This window comes from Dermacentor silvarum, chromosome 9 (assembly GCF_013339745.2).
Source record: "Dermacentor silvarum isolate Dsil-2018 chromosome 9, BIME_Dsil_1.4, whole genome shotgun sequence".
In the NCBI taxonomy this organism is placed as follows: Eukaryota; Metazoa; Arthropoda; class Arachnida; order Ixodida; family Ixodidae; genus Dermacentor; species Dermacentor silvarum.
The window spans coordinates 127529754-127553739 of record NC_051162.1 but is presented as its reverse complement, the minus strand read 5'-3'; the positions used below and the strand labels follow the sequence as shown (position 1 = coordinate 127553739).

Here is a 23986-nt window from a genome sequence, read left to right as displayed (position 1 = left end):
TCCCGGCCACGGCGGCCGCATTTCGATGGGGGCGAAATGCGAAAACACCCGTGTACTTAGATTTAGGTGCACGTTAAAGAACCCCAGGTGGTCCAAATTTCTGGAGTTCCCCACTAAGGCGTGCCTCATAATCAGATCGTGGTTTTGGCAAGTAAAACCCCATAATTTAATTTTAACTCCTTTTCATTTGGACACCTTTCTGACTTGCCCAGTTTGACAATCCTTCTGATGTTGAAGAATGCTGCTTACTGAAGAAAAATGAAATGTTGAAACTATACACATTCAGAAGTGAAAGGTAGACAGTATGACGAGCATACAACTTTCTTTGACATGTCAAAATGAAAGCAAAGTAATTTGATCTCTGAATCGCATAACTCATTTCATAATATGAGACCAGGTTTATTACGGAAAGGTCAATAAGAAAGTTATGCAAGGCTTCTACGTGAGACTGCCATCACACTACGGAAGTTGTGTCAGATGCGTAAAGCGTTGGGTTAGAGCAGCAGAGGAACTCCAGTTATGAAAATTGCAGCTTATTGAATGCTGCTTGTGTTGAAGCTACAAATAAAGTAAAGCGACTTTGGGCATTGCTATGATGCATAGCGCTGCAAGCATGATCAGAGACGCCTTTGGAATAATGTGGGTTAAATTACGCGGAAAATTTGAGTTTCCTGCATGGCTGCCCGAGTAAGACAAACATGCTAATATACTGCCCTGTATAAGCTCTTCACATGGACACTAGCGTTGGTTAACAGAAAATTAGCTATAGAGCACCACAAAGGACAAATATTCCTAGTGACATTTGAGAGTAAACTTGCTTGCAAGGCATGTCCACGTAGAAGGATTCCCAAGTGCAGCAACAGCAGCTTCAAGGTATATGAGACCCCTTTGCCAACTTGCGGGATGTTGCATAGAACTTATGAATTCTCCACAGAACCTACCTTAAACAGTGTGGGGCAAAACTATGTGCAACGCTAGTGTGTTTCATTGTTGATTCTTCCTTCCTCTATGATATATTAATGTGTGTGACTGAAGCCATTCTAGGCTTGCTAGTCGCACTATCCATTCATTCTACAGTAAAAAAAAAAAAAAGACTATGGGATCGTGACGTCATGCAGGTATAGCTTCGGCAATCCAACCTCCTTCTCTCTACCTTCCTTCGGGGCGAATCAGCGCATTGTTGTGTTGTTTAGTTAGTGGTTGTGGCACATACCAACAGTGGGGGATTGGCCGTGAATTGGAAGGTTGAGTCACGTGAATAAAACCAAGGGAATTCACAATTTGAACGTGGGAACTTAATAAAATCGATGCAACGAAACTTCAGAAAAGGGCTAGACTGATGATTATGATGATCCCTTGAACCCACTGTGGGGGATAGGCCACAAACCGGGTGGCAATGTGATAACGAAAAATCAAGAGAGATCAGGTAATCGAGGTGAAATAAGCCCTATAATAAATGAAGTGAAATTGTGTGTAGCAAGGTAGTCAGCCTTGCATTAACAGGTAGAGTAAGCAGAACTTAATATTAAACATACGTAAATAGTCCACGTAAAGAATAAGTAAGTTAAATATTGAATAGTAATATTGTGAATTTGTCTTTTTGCTATTTTAATTAATAGTTTACTGAAGGAGAAATAAATCAATCGTGGAAAATAGGAATTTCATCGCTCCCCATGGGGAGTGATGATGGAGGATGCATCCTTCTCTACTTTCTTGTTTTGCCTGTTAACCTTTACCCCGATGTGAAGTAGCAGACCAGAGACACACTCCTCCTAGATACGAAAGAGGTCTCCACGATCCTCCAGCCAACCTCTCACTTTCGCTCTCTTTAAATATTTCCCTCTCTGAGAGAAGGGCCCTGCACATGGTCTCGCGAGACCAAAAATTCTCGCGTGACAATAACCTCCCTTTTGGTTGGTTGGTTTGCCTTTATAGTTGGCTCATACCCACTATGGGTGATTGCCCAAGAATTGAACGAGTTCATTGTATTTGCGCCTTTGCTTTTTTTGATTTGATTTAATTATTTTTTAGTTATTTATTATTATCTTTTTTTGCGTACGTGTTTCACCATGGCCTTCGCAATCTGGGAGCGCGCAAGCTAGCGTTTCTGGTCTCGGAGACTATGATTCGACTTTCGTTTCTTTCTTCGAAGAAGCAAAATGAAACGGCTGCCGAGTCATGATGACTTAAGATGCATCTCATCCTCTACGGTATCACCATCGATGTCATAATGTGGACCATACGTGTCGTCGCTTTCCTTTTTTACTTCGACAACTCCAATGTCCTGATCCAGCGGCTCTGAGGCAGGACGTGACCTGGTTGACAGCACTGGTACGTATAGGTGCTCGTGTAACCCAAGCTATCTGTCTAGTAGTGGCGCACCGACGGGGGAGGGGGGGGGGGGGGGCGTTTTGAAGGTTGTAACCCCCCCTTGAGGCCAATTAATCCCCCCTTTTGCTTAACCCCTTTTCTTTCCTTGCGCCTTTGAGTACTGCAACTAGCTAAGATGTAAGACGTACAATCGTCTGCAAACTTGCGCAAAAAGTGCATTTTTTGACAATTTCCCTTGAAGAAATTGAAATTAGTGCTGTTTAGATGGTATTGGCAAACTGTCAACCCCCTCCTCTGGCAGAGATCCTGGATGCGCTACTGCTGTCCAGTGTCCCGTAGGGCAGAGTTCTATCCTGCGAGTGCTGCATACTGGATGCAAAGTGCCGACTCACAGTTGGACCTACGGTGACTACAATCGGGTCATCTAGGCAGGGTGTTAGCACTGTACTAGGAGCAGTGTCAAGGAAGAAAGGCTGGCAACTGTAGTGGTGAAATTGTGATATGCGGCACTGCTGTGCAAGAATAGGCAAATAGCAAGAGTGCTGGGCTCTGCATATTCTTGCAGCGTGGAGGAGGTGAGCAGTTAATTGAGCATTTGAGTGGTTGTGAATTAGTGTCATAGTGATTCCATGACATGTTCGTGATGCTGCCAACTGTCAAAATAATAGTTAATTTTTCTCAAAGCCACAACAGCCTACCGAACTACCTGCAAGTGTGAGGAGTGGGAACAACCTGATACCCATTTTATTGGCTTCCTGTCATCTGCAGTGCTGTCTATCATGATTTTGCCAATCTTATGGTTGGTCACTTGTGATACTCTTTTTCTGGTGCTGCTGTATGTGGTGAAGGATAGAGAAAGAGAGAAAAAAAAAAAAACAAGATTGCAAAGAGTCAGCAGAATTTTCCTATCCACCGAAATTGGCATGCTGCTTAGAAATGGCATTTGGTGAACCATTCTAAATATACTACTCACCAGCTTAGACATGTGCAGGCGACTGAAGCTGCATTAGATTTAAATGGGAAGTTGGCAGAATATACCTGCTGCCATGCATATTGTAACATTAGCCCTTATACTGTGATTTAGGAATTAGTTTCCTATTGCAATGTGTCGTAATGGCATGCTCTTAAGGAGCAACTAGAATGGCACACTTTGCAGTAGAGATACTTCATTTCGAGTAACCAGTGGTGAGAATCACTACAATCCAAAGTGTACGTTCCAGTCAACTGTTAAAGGGAAACCATACTTGTTAATGAAATCAGTGTAACTCAAGACACTTCTAGTTTGGTGACAGAGAAAAATGGCTTATAGTAAGCATTGGAATTGCATCTGTACAATAGAAAAATTGTGTGCCTAAGCCCCGTATTCTCAATCCAATTCACTCTTAAGTTCTCCACACCACCGTGTTGAGCAGTGTGACCCCTCAACTGAAGACTATGTGGTCAATAATTGCCATTGTGTATCCACAAGGAGGTCTAATTTAAACCTCCTTGTGTATCAATGAAGTGCAGCGATCACTTCTCTCAAAGTGTGGCGCTTCCGTCCACTTTCTTTTAGAGTGTCTTTTAGTGAGCGCATCGAGGCACACCCTACTTTCTTTAGTCGAGGTGGAGTGTTGAGTGGAGGGACGTAATGTTGTATTTCAGTTCTCATTGGTAGCCCAGTAATATCTGGCTGCTTCCGTTAAATGTGAACTGTACTGTACCCTGGCCTTCGCACATGGTTATACCAATGCTAAAAAGAAAGCGTGCCTTCTGGTTTCTGTGAACAGTTGCAAATACCCAGCAGTACTACAGAGATTTATATGGCGCTCTTCTACCATTCGATCCATTGTACTATCAAGTCTCTTCAAATCGCAGCTGTGTACATAAAGCTTTTCTGATGTGCTTCTTCCTAGATACCTACGGGAATTTCCTTAAATAAATGACAGAGAATGAGATAGAGGTATAACTGAAGAAAAAAAAAAAGGAATGCTGTAATTTGCACTAAACCTTTCAGCCACTGTTCCATCAACGTCAAGGATAGCATAAAACGTAATCTTTCCATTCACCCATGCTCTCCGCCCAGAGATTCGCGGCATGATTTCATTGCTCTCAGCCGTAGCGCCTAGGCAAAGCCAGATATTGAAGGAGCAAAAGACCCCACATTTTTTTCTCTCCCGCCCACTTTTACTCGCGCCTGCGCACCAACGTCTGGCGATCCCTCAAAAAGACGACCTCGTTCTCGGCGACGTGTTCTGATCCCTCGAAAATGAATATGTGGTTGTTCATAGCTACTACTCAGCTGAGATAAATCTTGAAATTGCTATCATGTTTGTGTGAAACGGCGCCAGACCAATATTGACCAATCGTTTGTACACATCCTTTCTGAATGTAACAAGCGCGTTATGCAAGAGCTGAGCCGTATTCGAATGATTTTCCATTTCGCGCTCCGCCCGCATTATGAGTGGGATTGGCTGGTTGTGAGCGTTGGATAAGAAAGGCATAGAATCGAGCAAAAGGAGGCCTTACATTATACCGGCCCTAGAGTTTACGGGAAAGATCTTGTTTACTTGAAATACTAGGTTTTTGGGGCGCCTAAAACGGACACATCACGGGAATGCTGGATATTGCAGCTTCCGTAAGTGAACACTTTTTCCTAAGTTATCTCTGGTCGAAAAGTTTCGAAGCTGTGGCCATAAGTCAGATTGATATCGAAGTTCTTCCACGCGTAAGGAAATGTCAACTATCTCAACAAAACCTTCACAAATTGCAATACCGAAATCGAAACCGCCGATAGGTACGCGCACCGAATAGGTGTTGGAAGAGTAACCCAAATCCAATCCAAAGCCTTTAGTGCCCGGTGTCTGCTGGTCGCGCGTTTCTCAAGCTGGACATTGAACACAGCGTGAAATTGTGAGTGTTTAGCGTTTATTTTGAGTTTGTTGTAACTTTTAGCTCGGTGCCCTGCGAGGCGTCCACAAAACGCGTCTCGGAAGTCTTCAGTGCAGCGTCCAGACGTAGGTGTTTGTGGGGGATCGCTGCCGCTAACTCAAGTCCAGCTTTCAGAAAGTTTTAAACTCGGAATTTCGAGCACTTCTGCAAGTTACAAGAGCTGTGTGATGTTGCGATGTTGTGCCACTATTGACCTGCCTGCCAGATCTCTAAGCGAAATGACCGTTAATTCTGATTGACTGACAGGATGCTCTTATCAGTATTTGTGCGAGACAGTGCAATTAAAGGTAAATATATACGTTTGTAGAAACGCCGTTCCATGGGTTGTCGTAGGCATTATCGCCGCAGTAGTGTACGTGACTTCCTTTATCAATAATGGTTTATTGTTAACAGCGAATTTCGCAGCTGATAGCATATGCTTCGTTATCATAGACGCAATGCGGAAGCTACAATGGCAACAAAAAACTGATAGGATAGAGTATGCAATGCTTTGTGTCATAAGTGTCATGACTCGCACAGCCTGCGGTAGGGAGTTTTAGCGGTTTCATCAGAAGGAGAGGACTCATCCGACAACAGAAGAACCGGTGGCGACAGGTTACAGAGCTTTGATGCAACTGACGAGATAGAAACGTTATGGCAAACTACTTTCTGACGGTGCTTCTAAAACTTCCCAAGAAAGAAAGAATAATCTAACTGAAATTGGCCCTACGTAGACGGTAGTAAGCAGGATGTTGGCGGAATCAGCGTGGCACATTCGTGTCCGCTTCCTGATGGGACAACTAGCGGTCAGTTAACTTCATTGTCCTGCGTATTGCTGCAGATGATCACTTTGCTGGAGACACTACCATGTTAGACAATCGTTCGACGTGCCGCGTTCCAAGACCAACGTCAAGAGTATTTTTTTTCTCCGGTCGACACGAATACAACCGAAAAAGCAAGTGTGCATGCGTTTCGGGCCTAATAGTTGATTCTTTTTATGCAAGCATTGAAGCTGACGGATTTCAGAATAATTAGATAATGAGTTATACGCTAATTAATTTTTTTTACTGAAACTCGCACAAAACAGCACATTGCTTCGTCTTCTTTCTTGGAATGTAATAGTGAGCGTCTTGAAATGATGCCATGCGCATTTGACGCATTTGCAGACAGTGCATCATAATTCGTGCCTGAAGGGGATGAATTTATTCACAAGATATTTACAGAAGTGTCATGAAACATAGGTCTCTCAATGATCTAGTAGGAAGTGAAATGTCCGCCGTTTTCTAGCACCTTATTGATGCGTGTGGGCATCGACTCGTACAAAGATTCAGTAATCTCCGGTCGACCGCGCAGGCTTTCCCATTCTTGTGCGATCGCTTGCCACAGCGTATCGGCCGTGCGGCCGCGGTTGGCTCGTGTGGACAGCCGTTTCTTCAACATGCCCCAGACATTTTCTATGGGATTCAAGTCGGCGCCACATGGAGGCCACTCAAGCTGGCAAACAGCATGTTCTTCTAGCAATGACTGGACGATACGTGCTTTATGGATCGGGCTGCGGTCGTGTTGAAAAAAATAGCAGCCGTCGCTGAAGGGACCGTCCAGCGCATACGGAACGAGGTGTCTAGTGATGACGTCGCAGTACCGTGACGCAGTGAAGGGCCCTTCCAGACGCACAAGGGGACCAAGGCCATCTTTGCTGATTGCTCCCCACACGCTCACGGAACACCGGTCCACTGGATAGAACACTGTGTGTAATTAGGCAGATATCTGCAAGAAATAGCATACAATTGGGTTCCAGCGGCGCGTCTAAAAATGTTGTGATTCCTCTTGCGTATGAACTTTATAATGCTGTTATAGAGTTGCAATAGAAAACGTGCAAACATCATTAGATAGTACTGAAAGACCCACTGGCAGCTTTTAATTAGCTTCAGAGTAAGTAGTACTATGAAACAATCGTTAATGTTTTCAACATAATACCACTACAGAAAAATCTCGTAATGTCCAAAAGCTCATTTTACGTGAAACATGTTGTGATGCAGAATTAGCTTCGTGAATTAACTGCCAATACACTGTAAACACACCTGCAGTTTAGTGGACGCCAAACCCGCTTCCGTTGGTCCCAGCGCGTGGAAAAAGTTGACTCGTCGCTAAAGATGACATCGCCCCATTGAACCAATCTTTCTGTTGTCCAATCTTTCATTGCTGTAGCGAACATGAGTCGTTCTTGTAGCTGGCTGTCTGAGAGGCAGGGCTTCTGTGCTGCTACGAAAGACTGCAGGCCAAGCTCACTCAGCCTTCTTCTTACAGTCTCAGACGATACCGTGAGCGAGAGCGCTTCTCGGATATCCTCTGCACTTTGAAAAGGATCAGCCACGATGGCGGCCGTAATCAGGCGGTCCTCTTCCTCAGTCGTGGCCCTTGGACGCCCACTGCGCTCCATATCTGTGAATCTGTCATCGTCGCGGAAAGCTTGAATAATCCTATTCACGGCAGTCCGGCTCCTGTTGGTTCGGCGGCAGATTTCGCGCTGAGGTATTCCTTCTATAAATAAACGCACAATGTGCCTTCTTTCGTCAAGTGAAACACGCAGCGGCATCTTTCCAAATAGGCAATCACCACGTGGCCTGAAGCAAGTCTACTACGTTTTCAGCGACTGATGCGAAGATGCGCCTATGTGTGAAAGAAAATTTTCTATGCATCCGCTTTTTCTTTATTTTTGATGACAGTGAAACACCTCCCTACCCTTTCTCTCAAGACGCAGAAGTAGCAACACTCATTGGACCAAGATGCTGCCAACCAAAGTGCGCCAGTAAACGTCGCGTAAAAAAATCGTCGCAGCGCTTCGTGAAACTTATCTACCCACTGGCACACCAGTCGACAAAGGTTGCAGTGATTGCTCCGATACTGCTATCAAGCCAGATATGTGGCGGTCTTATCGCAGACAGCGCTCTGCGTCAACACAACGAACTAACAATGTCATGCACGGGAATAAAAAATTAACAGGCAGGCGAGTACCAAGAGGGCTCATATCAGGGAGAGCGCCCCTGTCGCCGCTTGGTGGCCTACCGCTAGATGGCGCGGATAGGCAGTCTGGCACGCGCTCGCGTGGTCCGCAAACTTTTGTGGTTGACTGTACGTGCGGTCTATCGCTTCAACGGAAACTGAGCGGCACGGCGCATAAAGGTCAGAGCCGTGTGGAGATAAGAGACGGTGCGAGCGCGCGACGAGCGCGGTTGTTGGCAGAGTGGAAGTGCGCCCCCCCCCCCCGCTCCCTCCGGCGCTGGCTTCCCGCTTCCTTGCTTGCGCGTGGGAGATTGAGTGCGTTCGCTCTCCGTGATAGCGCGCGTCCCCGCACGCTTCCGCTCGGGCATACGGCACGCGGCGAAGATGTTATCTATAGGGAACCTCACGGCGACGACGACGACGGCGACGCCGACGGCAGAAATCCGGTTGAAGTGTCCATATAATTGCTATCGCAATAAAACGCAACATGTTTGATCAGACTTGGTTTCACGGCAGCGCCTGCTGCGCGCGGCCCGGCCGTCACATGCCATTACATTCACGGCGCCTAGGGTGCCTCGATGCCAGCGCCGGCGGCGCTGGCATCGAGGCACCCTAGGCGCCGCCGCATGAAGGCGCCACCGGTCCAAATTCATCCCGCGCCCGGTGCCTATACTACTACAGTGTTCTAGAAGCTTTTCCTTCTAGTACACTGTAATACTACTACCGCTGTGATGAATGAGCTTTAGCCTAGACCACGGTGTAAGATATATACTCTTTAGGTGGGGACACTTCTCGGCTTGCTTGCTAGACGCGGTTATAAATACAGTTTACAGATTTGTGATTTGCGCTGTCGAACTAAGGAGTTGTAAACTTGATGCTTTATTTTTTCCCTGAAATTTCCAAATTTTACGCGAATTAGTTAAAGGTACTGACGGCGTAAATAGAAAGTCTGCTCCCAGCAGTTCGTAAATAGCATAACTTCTCTTAAATTCTACAAACTTTATCAAAATTAGTTCAGCGGTCGCCTCACGAAATGATTTGCCCATTTCTGCGTTTGTGGGTAGGGGCTATCGAACACCGTGCTCCCGAAGTGCGCGCAAGGAGGTTGGGTGCATGGTAGTGCATGCTTCCTATCAAGTTGTCGGTGCTCTCGCGTTCTTTCTGTATTGACGCAGGTTGTCGTTGCTCTCGTGTCTGTAGTGTTGAAGCTTGAACCATAGCCTCCTATATACTTTCTGTGCCTGCTCGAAGGCGGCTAAACCACCGTTCACTCTCGCTAGCCGATTGACGCCGTTCCCCACGAGGTGGCGCCACCAGCCCTGGGTAGTGTGCGTGGAATTTGCCACATGCTTGTACGTCAAAACGTGTGTTGCGCTCCTGCCACTGGAGATTTTTATTTGTTCTTGTGATGCTATGGCCTACTGTTGCGTTCCAAAGTGCAATTCGGATGGTAAACATAAGTTACCTGGCATTTCCTTTCACGAGATTCCTAGCGACAGTGAAGCGAGAGCAGCTTGGTTGAAAGCCATCGCTAGGAATTGACTGGACGCCTAATACGACATCACGTTACTCGGTTATTACTCGGTTACTTAAATTCTCGGGTTTTACGTGCTAGAACCACGATATGATTATGAAGCACGCCGTAGTGTGGGACTTCGGATTAACATTGACCCCCTGTACGTGGTTCTTTAACATGCACCTAAATCTAGGCAGCAAAAACGCCCACATTAAAATGCGGCTTCGTGGCCGGGAATCGCACCCGAGACTTCGTGTTTAGTAACGCAACGACAAAGCCGCTGAACTAAGGAACCATAAACAGTACTGTCATGTGCAGCTGTAAGTATTGTGAATTCGCCTGTAGAACTCTAGGGTACTGAAAATTTAAGATTATTGTCAATAAATATCCGTTTTGCGCGTTAATCATGAATATGATGCGGCGCGCGCACAAGACGATGAGATATTGAGGGTAGACCAGCTTTACAAACGCAAGCTTGCGACCTACATGCATACAGAAATAAAAAAAGACCGTCAAAGTTGTGAATTTTCGTTCATGGTAATGAATCGGAGTTTTGATCTGAGAACAATAAAATACAGATTACCAAAATTGCGAACAAACTACGATGAACAAAGTCTAAAATATCAAATACCTAAAGTTTTGAACGAGATTAAGGATCTTATCCCAGTAATAGAACGGCACTCGTCAGTAGTTGCTTTTAAGAGTGCTTTATAACCGAAGCAATTCTCCTGTAAACTAGTGTTGTATTAAAATAACCTTTCCTTTTCCCCCCCCCCCCCCCTTTTTTGTGTGACAGATCAATTTTTTGGTGTTATATTACTAGGTGTTCATGCACACTTGTGCCTGTGTGTTGCGAGATAAGACGTGGATACCGTCAGTGTTTTGAATTCTGTTTACTATTTGTTTGCTGCTTTCTATGCACATATTTTTTTTTTCTTTTTCTATGTGAGTAGATAATGAAATAAGTTCTTGATTTGTATATCGCTGTTTCCTCCGTGTACAGTTTGGGCCCCGGACCCAGTCAGGTTCAAGGAAGCACCTTTTGTCCGGGCCCCTTTGGTTTTTTGTATAAGGAAACTGGAATAAAAATTAATAATAATAAAAAGCTAGATGCAATATCTTCATGTATTTATATTGATAGCGTAGATACGACTTTATTCTGACATTCGAATGCGAAGTTAATGTTCGCTAAGAGATGGCACAAGTAGTCTAAGATGATTATAATAACAAGTTTCTGCATTTACGTCAATTAAGTTTACGCTTTTTGCGATGCTGACTAAGCTAGCAGCGAGACTACTGCGCTGCTCCGTCGTCTGCACTACCCAGGGCTGCAGGCGTCACCTGGCGGCTCACATTCGAACTAGTCGCGACGGCGCGAAAGAATGGGAAGTGCAGTGATCGAGCAGGCATAGAAAGTATATAGGAGGCTATGCTTGAACTCGTTTGAGCTGGCACCTGTGCTGGCAGACAGACATGTCTCCGTGAATTCGAAACTTCTCAAACGGACGCTGTACGTCGGCTGCGCATCGATCGTCTGCTAGCATCAAACGAATGCGTGTGCGTGCGTGTGTGTGTGTTTAAGTGTTATATCCTACTTGTGGATCGTACTTCGTAAGGTTTCTTTTGTGCTATATTTAGTTCACGTGAAGCTAATATCGAGCTTGTGCGCGGGCGGCAACACAAGTGCTTCGACGACGCTGCTTCGAAAAACAAGATCGTCTGAAGCTCATCTCCAACAGTTGTCTAAACGGACGAGGTCCACCGACACGATAAAACAAGCGGTGCGTATTACTGATTTAGGGTAGTTGTGTTTTCGAATTTAGAACGAGTGCTATTATAGATGATCCGCCGAAGTTCTAACGAATTTTTGTTCGTTTTTTTTTTTTACAGTTGTACCAAAATTAAAAGTTGTAGTTGACATCTGCGGCGCATTTTATTAAGGATTGAGTTGGTATTTATTCTTCCTACCTTTATTCGTGCGAGATATCGAAGTGTACTTTAGATATGTTTTTAAACGCAAACGCGCTTGTGTCCGCTTTAATCTTCGTTTATCGTTTGTTCGTTCGAATGCGCCCGCTTGTGGGTGTGCGTACGAAACACTGACGTCACAGCGAGGGGACTCGCTAACGTTCATATTCTCTGACGTAGATGAAGGTTTTGCATCCTTGCATGCTCGATAATTTAGCTGCAGCTAAAGTAGTAAAGCCCAAATCCCATGAGAGCTATTTTGTGCTCATGATGTGAGCCTTTGAAAGGGCACATGGCCGTCGCCCGCAAAGATATGTTGGGCGAAACATTCCGCTAAAATTTACCGATATTGATACTCCTATAAGGGCGGTCCGCCCAAGCGGCCGCTCAGGCTAGGGTGGTCATTCTGGCCACCCTACCCAGGCTATGAAGCATAAACATGAAGCATAAACATAATAGTGGGAAATGTAGTGCGCGCGTTTTGCGCATATAAGACATTAAAGCTTATAGTGCAGATAACGTTTTTCGCATTCGTTATAGTAAAAACAAAATAGCGCACAGTGATTATGTAGCACTCATGATAAGAATATAAGAACAAAAAAAAACATTAATTATATAGGTAGCTTCGCCACCAGACTAAAAAAAAAAATGCGTCAAATAGCGTTAAAAATGCACTAACAGATGTCACTACTGAACCGGGAGGCATGTTCCACCCTCAATGTTATTTATTATTTTATTCCGGAATGAAACCGAAATGTTTTTGTCGGTTTTCGGTTCAAGGGGAAAATCGGCAATCCGCAGCAACCGACGTCAGGCAACTTGAACATTAGCGCTTATCTCAGAGGTCCGCATAAGTGCGTATCTCAGGCAGCGATAGTGCGAGCGATAGCCGGTCGGGCGCTCCACTAATCTTAGCCTGCCGCTCGGTACACCAGCAGATAGGGATCGTAGCAAAACCCAAGGCTTGCGCGCTAAAGAGCTCATCGTTTCGTTTTCTGCGGGTACAACGCTTTGTTACCAAAGCTTTATCGTTCGTTCATGTTCGTGTAAGTTAGTTTTATCGGAAAACATCGGTCTTTCATTTCGGTGGGTGCACTGGATGACGTGCTGCTTCTGAGATCATGCTCAGTGCCATGAGTCAAGGCACTGAGCATGATCTCAGAATTCATAATTCATAATAGCCTGAATACCGCGAAGCAAGGCCGGCCTCACCGAGGACGAGACGACTATAGGGCAAGCCCTCGTCGTCAGCTGCATCACATTCGATCGCGCTACCGTATCAAAACACGCGCAAAACGGCTACCGCGCGCATAGACAAATAAATTGAGAAAAAGATTTGAGAAATGTATTCAGAAAGCTATTCTCAAATTATTGAGAAAAATAAATATTATGTTTTTATCGTTACTTTGTTTGAAAATTTTTGCATGCGAACCAAAACCGTTATGAACCGTTTCGGAACATTTTTTTTTTTTCGTTCTGGAGAAAAACCGGAACGGAACTTTCTTCAGTGGAACGAAACTAAAACCAAAACGAAAAGCATTTCGTTCCGACACACCGATTTCAAGGCATCGTTTCGTGTGCTCTAAAGATGCCTACTCTTTCACTCCCGGAAACGGTAAAAAAGGATATTGTAACCAACAGTTACGACAGCCGTTTCTAGAAAAACTAATTTATTCTGGGCGAACTTGTGCCCGTCAACTAAAGGTTGTACACTAAACAAAAGCGTCCCTCGAGCTTCACTTCTTCGAACCCCGTCTTTCTCTTTGTCGCCTCCTGTCGCGTGCCAGTCGTACGGCGCACGAGCCGCCGGTCTGTTAGAACCGGCCCAGCGTTGTCTTGCGGTGCTTTGCTTGTCGCTTGCGGTTTGGCGGCTCTTTTAAACACAGTTAGGATGTGGCGGTCGTCTTTGTTCTCGCAATGCTGGCGGCATTAGCCCCCTCCGAAGAAGCATCGGCCCGATACGTCGAAAGGGTCTAGAGAGGTGAACTGCTTTAAAGGGCCAGTGGCCAGAGTATGGCCGGTGCTAGGCTTGATCGCATGTGGAAATTCGGTTATTCAATGCCTTTCATGGTAAGGCTTCATTCGTACTACGTGTACGACCTCTGGGCGAGTCCTGCGTCGTGTGGAGCAGACTTGGCCCTCAGGAGTTACCTCGTAGTTTAAGGGACTTAGCCGGCGAAGTACTCTGTAGGGGCCAAAGTAACGGCGCAGTAACTTCTCCGAAAGACCGGGCGTACGTATAGGCGTCCATACCCACACTTTGTCTCCGGGGTTGTACTGCACCTCTCTTCGCCCTAGGTTGTACCGGTTTGCGTCGACGTACTGCTGTTGTACGATACGGTGCCTTGCCAACTGCCGTGCTTCTTCTGCCCTTTCTATGTACTCACTAACGTTAGGGTCGTCTTCGCTGCTGTTTACAGGTAACATCGCGTCTAGTGTCGTTGTTACTGTCCGACCGTAAACAAGTTCAAATGGCGTGAACTGTGTCGTCTCTTGTACTGCAGTATTATACGCAAAGGTAGCATATGGTAGAATACTGTCCCAGGTCCGATGCTCTACGTCCACGTACATTGAGATCATGTCAGCGAGCGTTCTATTGAGCCGTTCAGTCAGGCCGTTTGTTTGCGGGTGGTACGCTGTGCGTTTTTCTATGAGCAGTATGTGTTAGTTTCATAACAGACTGCATCAAACGGGCCATAAAAGCTGTTCCTTTGTCTGTTATGACTACCTTGGGTGCGCCATGTCGTAACACTATGTGTGTCACAAAAAACTGAGCCACTTCAATGGCGGTTCCTTTTGTAAGAGAAGATGTCTCAGCATACCGGGTCAGATAATCGGTTGCTACCACAATCCACCGCTTTCCTGAGGTTGAAACGGGAAATGGTCCAAGTAAATCCACTCCTATTTGTTCAAATGGCGCTGCTGGTGGCTGTATCGGTTGCAGAAAACCTGCTGGTTTGAGTGGCGGTGTTTTGCGTCTTTGACAATCTCGGCACGATTTGACATAGTGCTGCACTGAATTCATCAACTTCGGCCAGTAATATTTCTGGCGGATTCTCGCCAGAGTCCTACTAACGCCTAAGTGGCCAGCTGCAGGGTCATCATGGCAAGCTTCTAAGATCTCGGCTCGCAGCGATGATGGTACGAGAAGTAGAAACGTCTCACCACTGTGCTCGAAGTTTCGTTTGTAGAGGACGTTGTTCCGGAGGACATACGAACACAATCCGCGGACGAAAACTCGAGGCACTTTAACTTGTCGACCCTCCAGGTACTCGATGAGCAGGAGTAATTCCGGATCAGTACGCTGATGATGAGCCATTTCCGCCGTATTCACAGCCCCAAGGAATGCGAAATCTTGCTCGTATTCAGGTGACGTCGATTCGATTGGTGCGCGTGATAAGCAATCAGCGTCATTGTGCTTGAGACCGGACTTGTAAACGATCGTGATGTCATACTCCTGTAGACGCAAGCTCCATCTAGCGAGCCTTCCAGAAGGGTCCTTGAGGTTCGCCAGCCAACACAATGAATGATGGTCGCTGATGGCTCGAAACGGTCTGCCATATAAGTATGGCCGGAACTTACTGATGGCCCATATAACCGCCAGGCATTCCTTTTCTGTAGCTGAGTAATTTGTCTCGGCTTTCGATAAGGTACGGCTTGCGTACGCAATGACTTTTTCTTGTCCATTCTGCCACTGAATAAGTATAGCTCCGAGACCAACGTTACTCGCGTCGGTGTGGATATCTGTTTCGGCATTTTCATCAAAATGGGCAAGTATAGGAGGACTCTGCAAACGCCGTCGTAGCTCATAGAATGCGTCTTCTTGTTCTTTCTCCCACACGAAAGGGACATCCTCTTTTGTCAGTCGCGTGAGTGGTTCGGCGATTTTAGAAAAGTTTTCTACGAAACGCCTGTAGTAGGCACACAGTCCTAGGAAACGTCTAATAGCTTTTTTGTCTCTTGGCTTCGGAAACATTTCTACTGCAGTGATCTTCTCAGGATCGGGGCGGACGCCTTCAGCACTGACAATGTGTCCGAGAAAGCGGAGCTCGCGAAAGCCGAAGTGGCATTTTTCGGGTTTTATGGTCAACCCCGCCGTGCGAATAGCGTCCAGAACTGCTCTCAGTCGCTGCACGTGCTGCTCGAATGTAGTGGAGAAGACCACCACATCATCAAGGTAGACGAGGCACGACTGCCATTTCAGTCCGGAGAGAACAGTGTCCATCATCCGCTGGAAGGTGGCGGGCGCAGAACACAGACCAAATGGAAGCACCTTAAACTCGTATAGACCATCCGGTGTCACAAATGCCGTTTTTTCGCGATCTCGCTCGTCCACTTCGATCTGCCAGTATCCGCTTTTGAGATCCAAAGAAGAGAAGAAGTAGGCATTTCGTAGTTTGTCCAAGGTGTCGTCGATGCGTGGGAGTGGATAAACATCCCGCTTCGTGACAAGGTTGAGCTTCCTGTAATCAACACAAAATCGTAGGGTGTTATCCTTCTTTTTGACCAGGACTACCGGAGATGCCCACGGGCTATTGGATGGCTGTATTACATCGTCCTTGAGCATTTCCTGTACTTGACTTCTTATCGCTTCTCTTTCTTTTGGAGCCACTCGGTACGGGTGTTGGCGTACTGGTCTTGCAGGTTCTTCGACTACAATGCGGTGTTTTGCGACGGGAGTACGACGGACTTTCGATGAAGTCGAAAAGCATTCAGCAAACTCTGTGACCAAGCTCACAATCTTATCTCTTTGTGGTGATGACAGCTGTCGGTCAATATCGATAGAGGCAAGGACACTGTCTAAAGTGGCAGAAGCTGGTGATGCTGCATCGAGGGTTGACACATCCGCAAGTTGTGCATAGTCATGAAGAGACGCTATGGCTGTTCCCTTCGCCACGTGTTGTGCCTCATTGCCAAAGTTAGTCAAGAGGACATCCGCACATCCGTTACGCAGGTGAACTATGCCTCTTGCAACGCATATTTGCTTTTTCCAGTAGCAGCCCGATATTTCCGTCTGCAAGTCCCTCATAGTCACGAAATACGTCGCTCCTTACAACAACAGTCACACTGCACCGCGCCGGCACCGTCACGTGGTCATCCACAATACGCAGAGAGGAAATATGTGGCTCTTCCGTATCAGAAATGGCAACAGCATTTTCTGTAGAAAACAACACGCGAGACTCTTGCAAGTCGATAATTGCGCCATTCGTTTGCAAAAAGTCCATGCCCAGTATCAGATCACGGGAACACTCAGGAAGAACAATAAAGCTGTTGACGTATATAAAGCCTCTAATTCCGATTCTTGCTGTGCACATTCCTACGGGGTCGACTAAGTGTCCCCCGGCTGTACGTATTGGAGATCCGGTCCAATGGGTCAATACCTTTTTCAATTTTCTGGCGAGTACACTGCTAATAACTGAATAGTCCGCACCAGTGTCTATCAACGCAGTCACTTCGAAGTCGTCGATGATGACACGCAACTCAGAAGTAACGGCGTCATCACCGCACTTGTTCGTCGTTTCGTCACTGCCGTCGTCTTGTCGGATTGGCGATGGAGGGCCTTCGGTTTTCCGGGCGTCAGCGGCCTTGCCTCCACAGGTCGCTGGCTCTAGTTTTCCCGTCGCGGACTTGGTGAGCGACGCCTCGGTGAATTGGAAGATGGACGCGGACTGGGCGACCTATAACGCATAGGCGCTGCCGATCGAGGTACATCTTGCGGGGGGTTGCGAATAGTCTGGCGCGTAGATAAAAATGCCTCAATGTCATAAGGACGCTCACCGTTTCGAGGGCAAGGTGCATTCACAGAGAAGCCACGCAGTCCTACTCGGCGATACTGGCATTCCCGATATAGGTGACCAGCCTCTCCACAGTGGTAGCAGAGGGGACGCCGGTCTGCAGTGCGCCATACATCGCTTTTACGTATTCTCCCTTCCGCCATGGGCGGCACATTGCGAGGAAGTCCCTGGGGTATTGCGGCGGTTCGTCCAAAGTCGGTGCGTCCTAGGTCCTGACGTAAAACTTGGGCGTACGATATCCGCGGCTGACGCTCGGGTTGTGCGCGGGGCCGTTCCTGAGGCTCTGGCTCACAAATTACTTGCCGGACTTCTTCGCGTATGACATCGGCAAGTGAGGACACCGTAGGAGGGCTTTGGGCCAGCTGAAGTTTCTGCAGCTCTTCCCTTACGACGGACCTCACCATTTCGCGTAGGATGTCCATGTTGTTGGGAAGGGCTCCTGACCCAACGTCAAATGATGCGACGCTTACATCTCTGTTGTACTGCCTCGCACGCTGCTGCAGCGTCTTCTCCATCGTCGTCGCCTCTGATCGAAATTCGGCTACAGTGCGGGGCGGATTACGAACCAGGCCGGCAAAGAGCTCCTGTTTCACACCGCGCATTAGGTGCCGCAATTTCTTGTCCTCAGCCATGTTTGGGTCGGCTCGGCGGAAGAGGTGGGACATGTCTTCAATGTACATGGTCACACTTTCATTGTTCCGCTGGTTCCTCGCCTGAAGAGCGGCTTCTGCCCTCTCTCTGCGGTCCGTGCTCGGGTACGTCGCAAGCAGCTCTCGTCGGAAGTCATTCCACGATGATAACGACGCTTCGTGGTTTTGAAACCACGTGCGTGCAGATTCCTCCAGAGCGAAGTACACATACCGGAGTTTCTTCGTTTCGTCCCAACCGTTACATCTGGCGACACGCTCAAACTTTTCGAGCCAGTCCTCGGAATCCTCGAATGTGTCTCCGTGAAAGGATTCTGGCGTCAAGGGCGAGTCAACGACGACGTGAGGAGGGATCACTTGAGTAGCCATCGCACTGGCTTGTAGGCTTACTGCCGCCGCTGCCCTTGGTGAATCGACGAGAGGACCAAACTCGGGGGCCTCACCTCGTATGCGGCGACTTGTCCGTTGGTGGACAGGCGTTAATTCCGTTGGCTCCAAACTTCGGGGATCCGGGCTACTTTCCCTGGCACGTGTGGGGCTTGGAATCATACCCCGCACCTCCACCAGATATGTAACCAACAGTTACGACAGCCGTTTCTAGAAAAACTAATTTATTCTGGGCGAACTTGTGCCCGTCAACTAAAGGTTGTACACTAAACAAAAGCGTCCCTCGAGCTTCACTTCTTCGAACCTCGTCTTTCTCTTTGTCGCCTCCTGTCGCGTGCCAGTCGTACGGCGCACGAGCCGCCGGTCTGTTAGAACCGGCCCAGCGTTGTCTTGCGGTGCTTTGCTTGTCGCTTGCGGTTTGGCGGCTCTTTTAAACACAGTTAGGATGTGGCGGTCGTCTTTGTTCTCGCAATGCTGGCGGCAATATCAAGCTACGATAGCAATAAAAAAGGAATGCCGTTTCATTCGCGACATTGAAGAGTCGCCGAGCTGAGCATGCCATTCTTCGAAGCATCGATGTGTGTTAGGCAGTAGCCGGTGCTTGTCGGGAACACCCACCCCAACATTTGCTGGTCATACAGTGTGACAGGGTCGTCGAGAGAGTGGTTCTCGTGGGGTTGCGGATAGTCTTGTCCGTCGTGAATACAGTCCTTAGCAGTGTCTCTTCAAGTGCCAGCCAAAACGGCCGGTATATTGCGGTGCCGACGACGGCTACAAAACGACTACACGACGACCACACGTCAACCATTATACGACGACATCGTGTAATTGTCTCCATATGCTGGCGCACAGCAGCGTGTCACGTAAATCAACCTCAGGCCGGCCTCTGCCACTTCTTAAATTTCTCCTCTGTCAACACTTTGACCTCTACATGACGACTGCACGTTAACAACTACACGACGGCTACGCGTCAACCACTATACGACGAATCCGCGTTGACTAGTCATATCTTATAGTTTTCCCCACATACCGGCGCAGAATGTAGTAGTAGGTTTCAGAGCAATCAACTTCAGGCCGACCTCTTTGCCATTTCTTAAATGTGTGCTATCTCTACACGATGACTGCTGCACAATGACAAAGACAACATGGTGACTGAAAGGAGTTTTCAAGCGACTTGTGCTTGGGAAACACGATGATGATGACGATAAACACGAGAGTGACCCCTTTGACAAATGTCATGAAAATTGACTGACGTGCCCTTAACAGTTCTCACCAAGAAAAGGCGAACAAAAACAGCTAGGTGGTAGAAGTGACAATGGGGTGTGTGCGAAAGCGTTCTCGGCGATCGAGAGCCGCGGGCGGAAGCTCGACAGGAAACTGCAGCTACGCGGGAGTGTAGGAGATAAGGGCGCGCCAAACGCGCGAAGCGCTGCACCAAAGAGCGCTAGCGGCGACGGCGTGTGCTGTGCTTCGCACAGTATCGCACAGCAGTACCGTATAGCCTCGTGCAGTAGCTACACACTTCTATTCCTAGATTTTAAACAAGAAATCCTGGTGTGGTCGTTACACATAATTTTTTTTTGTTTACGTAAAATCATGTGGAAAGCTTACCAAGAAAAGTGAAGCTGTGGTGCGTATCAGTTGTGGTCACAGTGACGTACAGTGAAAAACAAAAGTTTGCGGACCACGCGATCTCAGAAAACGTTCAATTTCCGAGCAGCCTGTAACAGTAGTCAGTAAAACCGAACATCACAATGTTGTTCACGTATACTGATAGAGGCTGTAAATGCGAATGCTATAGGCTGTGTTGTGAGGCTGCGCAGATATGCAGGTTTTTCTCAAATCTCGTGTTCCGTAAAACTTTGTGGTTGACTGTACGCATCACTACGGTTAGGGGTCGACGCGCCTAAGTTGGGTTTCTTACTTTCTTCGCGCGAAAAGGCGCTCTTTGAGCTTAATAGCTGGTTTCGGTCTCGACAACACAAGAACAGAGACGTAGCGAACAGACAGGACATACGGGCTGTTCGCAGAACCAGAAAATATTACTATATAGAATGCATGCCGACACTCGCGGCGCGCTCGCGCCGTCACGGATGCATGGCTCGCACGTGGTGGGTCGTGCCTCCAGAGACGCGCGCGAGTGCGTTTGGCTGCAAAAACGGCGAAGCCAGTTGGACGCACCTTCACGCTCCGTCGGCTATGCAGCTGAGCTCGGGCAGCGTTTTGCCTTCGCTGCTGGCGTTGTGCACACGAACACATGTTCCTGGTGAGCAGCTGTGTGCATACCCCATCGTGGTTTATCAGTGGTGTAAGCGAAAATTCAACACCTCGACCTCGGCTTTAAATTCCAACAAGATATGCCGTGTTTCTGCTGTCAGGCCCACAGGCCAATGCCGACATACTCCTGCCAGGAGGTACGTTTTTGAACTTGTTGGGCGAGTTGGGGCATCTTAAGAAATATTTTTTAACCGCGCGAACTAACCACAAAGAGAGCATGAAACAAGCAGTCCTAGCTTGTCCTTGCGCCTGTCCTTGTCTCATGCTCGTGCTACGTTGAAGTGTTTTTCCGAGCGTGAAAGAAGCCCGCGAATACACGCAAGATTGCCGCGCGACTGGCCGCGCGAGGCACTTTTGCGTGTATTTGCGGGCTTTTTTCACGCTAGGAAAAACACTAACACAGAGATGCATCGGGAGTTGTTCGTGTCGCTCCACAATTTTCTCATTGACACTTTTCGTGTAATTACAATAATTGAGATGTTGATTAATTAAGACTAATAATCTAATTAGGCGGAATGCAAAATTAAATAACCTTGGGTATCTCCAAGCAACGGCAAACAATATTACCTTGTTTCTGTGCAGCTACGTGGTATTCGCATATTCTTAAATCTTGGTGCATGATAGCAGAAAAGAGGTAAGCTGCCTGCACAATCCAGCAATAGCAATGGTAGCAGCCAGCGTTTTTTAAGTCCAAAAGTCAAAAAGCCTACACAAGTAGGCTTTTCGCCCTCAAGGAACTTCAGCAACGCACATGTAGCCATCTTTACGGAGTTACTTTGTTAGCACTGGTCTAATACTTTTATGTCTACCGCTTGAACCGCTTGAATTGCCATGACGCGAACAAGTCATGTTATACAGTGTGTTGCGTTTACGAACTCCTATGCCTTCCTGATCGGGACGGCTGACAGCCCTGCATGCGAGACTGTGACGTGAACATTCACGGACTTTCTTTGTGTCTGCCCGCACCGTATAGTGGCGACAAACAAGCGTTGTGCGCAGATCTTGATGCTAGGCTAGGAAAATCGCCCACTGCTTCATGAGCGGACAAAGAAACTAGGATGGAGGATGACGTCTTGCATCAACCTTCGCAAATCAGCTGTTCGTGGCGCCGTTCCATTTGTTGTTTTAACCCTGCCGTGAATCCAGAAGTTGGCCGCTCATTACGGGGTTTCAGAGCCTCAGCGGAGTTGGTCCTGAATGACTGGGTCTTGGTAGGTTTTATTAGATGGACAGTAGTTTGCCTGCTCCGCCAGTCGCTCTGTACATTTTTATTTCCAAAATATGCGCTTGTACAATTTTGTCCAGTTCTTGCTAGAATATGTATATATTTTCCTAGTTTTCATCCTTCGCGTGTACGAATAAGGCAACATATCACATTAACGCCGCACTCGTTCCGTTCTACACGAACAAAGATACCTACTACTGTGCGCTTCTTTCACGCCTGCTCTCACGTGACGTGATCACATGTTCAGCCAGCCGACCTTGGAAGCTGGCTCACCATTGTCGCGTGACGCTTCCTCCTATCCGATTTCCTTCTTCCATGTTCTGCTCTACTGCCCTTGGAGAATTGCACGATGCCTTTGTTGAAAGTAGCAAGGATATAAGCGGGGCTGGTTGATACTTCGCTTCGTCTGTCTTCTTGCGTGGGCTAGTTACGTGTGACCGCGTCGCCCAATACTACAAGCAGTGCGCATCGCCGGGAAAAACTCGGTGTAGGCGCTACCCGTGGACAGGAACCAACTGTTCCCATTTCTAGATCTTGAACCAGGCGCGATAACTCAGTGGCTATGGCTGCTGAGCATTCGATTGCAGGTACGATTTCAACCGCGACAGCCAACTGCCGATGGGGGCGGAATACACAAATGCTCATGTACCGTACGTTGAGCGCACTGAACCCCCCCCCCCCCCCCCAAAAAAAAAAAAAAAAAAAAAAAAAAACCGGATGTTCAATATTAATCCGGAGCCCTTCACTATTTCGTCCCTCAGAACCTACTCTGCAGTTTTGGAACGTTAACCTCACAATTAATTCAAAATTTCGAGTTCCAAACAAAACAGAAGTGCACAGGATGATGGTGACATTAATGCTCGAACAAGCCATGCTTTAGGCTAGAGCCAACGTTGTGACAAAAGGGTTTGTCTTCATCAGGGCACCAACTTAGCAAGTCTTCGACAAGGAGAGTTGTTTCCTTCGTCAGGACAACTCATTTGGTTCCGTGGCGAAGACAAAAGTCCCTTATCGAAACATTGGCTCCACCCTGCGACATCTGCTGTCCTAGCCTCGATCATCCCTTGCTCGATCACTGTTGACCAAAATATTGAGCTGCCTTTTGTACACCATGCAGGAGACATGCCAAGACGCAAGAAGTCTGCCTCCGTCGCCGACACGTTGGAGTGCAGACCCGAGGGCAGAAAAGAGGAGAAATCCGTTGATGAGTCCGGCTTCCCCGATAACCACCTGGACGACCTGGACACTCTCATGTCGGCTGTGGACACCGTCGTCTTGTGCCTAAACGTTCCGCTGGACCGCAGGCGCACCGGAGTGCCGGATGGCTGTACCGTGACCCCTGACCTCAGGCGCGTCTTCACCGACCCCAAGACCCTGGTGGCCCGCAAGGAGGCCTTCGCGAACCTTGGCGTTTCGAGGGCCTTGTTCGCCGGCTGCGCGGCATTCTCTTCGTCGAAGCCTTACCGTCGAGCCGCCATGTCGGTTCTGGCGTCTGCGCGCTCCCTGTGCATCATCCACAACAGGTTAGCATAGGCAGCATCAGCATCAGTCAGGGTGTTTGCATGAACCCGACAAAAACGGGTCGAGTTGACCTGTCGAGCAGAGATTTGCCTGTCGTGTTCATGTAGCGTTTACGCGAACGCTAGCCGGTCGGGCGGAGCGAGCGTCGACTGCAGTGTTGCCAGATGGCGCCGAGTGACATTGCCAAAACAGAGGAATATTATAGCCCAAGAGTAGCCAACCATGCAGTCCGGCCACGGTATCGTGTAGCCAAACTGTAGCCATCATTCCTGCTAACGTAAAACAGCAAAAAAAAAAAGAAAAAAAAATGAGTCACGTACGGAAACAAACTAGTAATGTTTTTTTTTTGTAGTTGCAAGTAAAAGTGTTAACTAAAATTATATATTCCGCCCACTTCCCCATGGCG

General features: G+C 47.6%; 2 protein-coding genes across 3 annotated transcripts in view; one reads left to right on the top strand and one right to left on the bottom strand.

Annotated features, from left to right (window-relative positions):
- LOC125940047 (uncharacterized) overlaps positions 1-23986 on the bottom strand; it is a 398764-nt gene that overhangs the window by 330395 nt on the left and 44383 nt on the right. The gene's annotated exons all lie outside the window — the stretch shown is intronic.
- The window catches only part of LOC119463889 (uncharacterized), a 49622-nt gene continuing 30803 nt past the window's right edge, over positions 5168-23986 (top strand). Inside the window, exons 1-2 of one of the 2 annotated variants that reach the window (XM_049655716.1) lie at positions 5168-5223; positions 23177-23582. In XM_049655716.1, the coding sequence (XP_049511673.1) occupies positions 23182-23582 (401 nt within the window). In that variant the 5' untranslated portion in view covers positions 5168-5223; positions 23177-23181. Of the gene's footprint in view, positions 5224-11203; positions 11542-23176; positions 23583-23986 lie in introns of those variants that run through there. The other variant, XM_049655715.1, reaches the window with a different exon arrangement.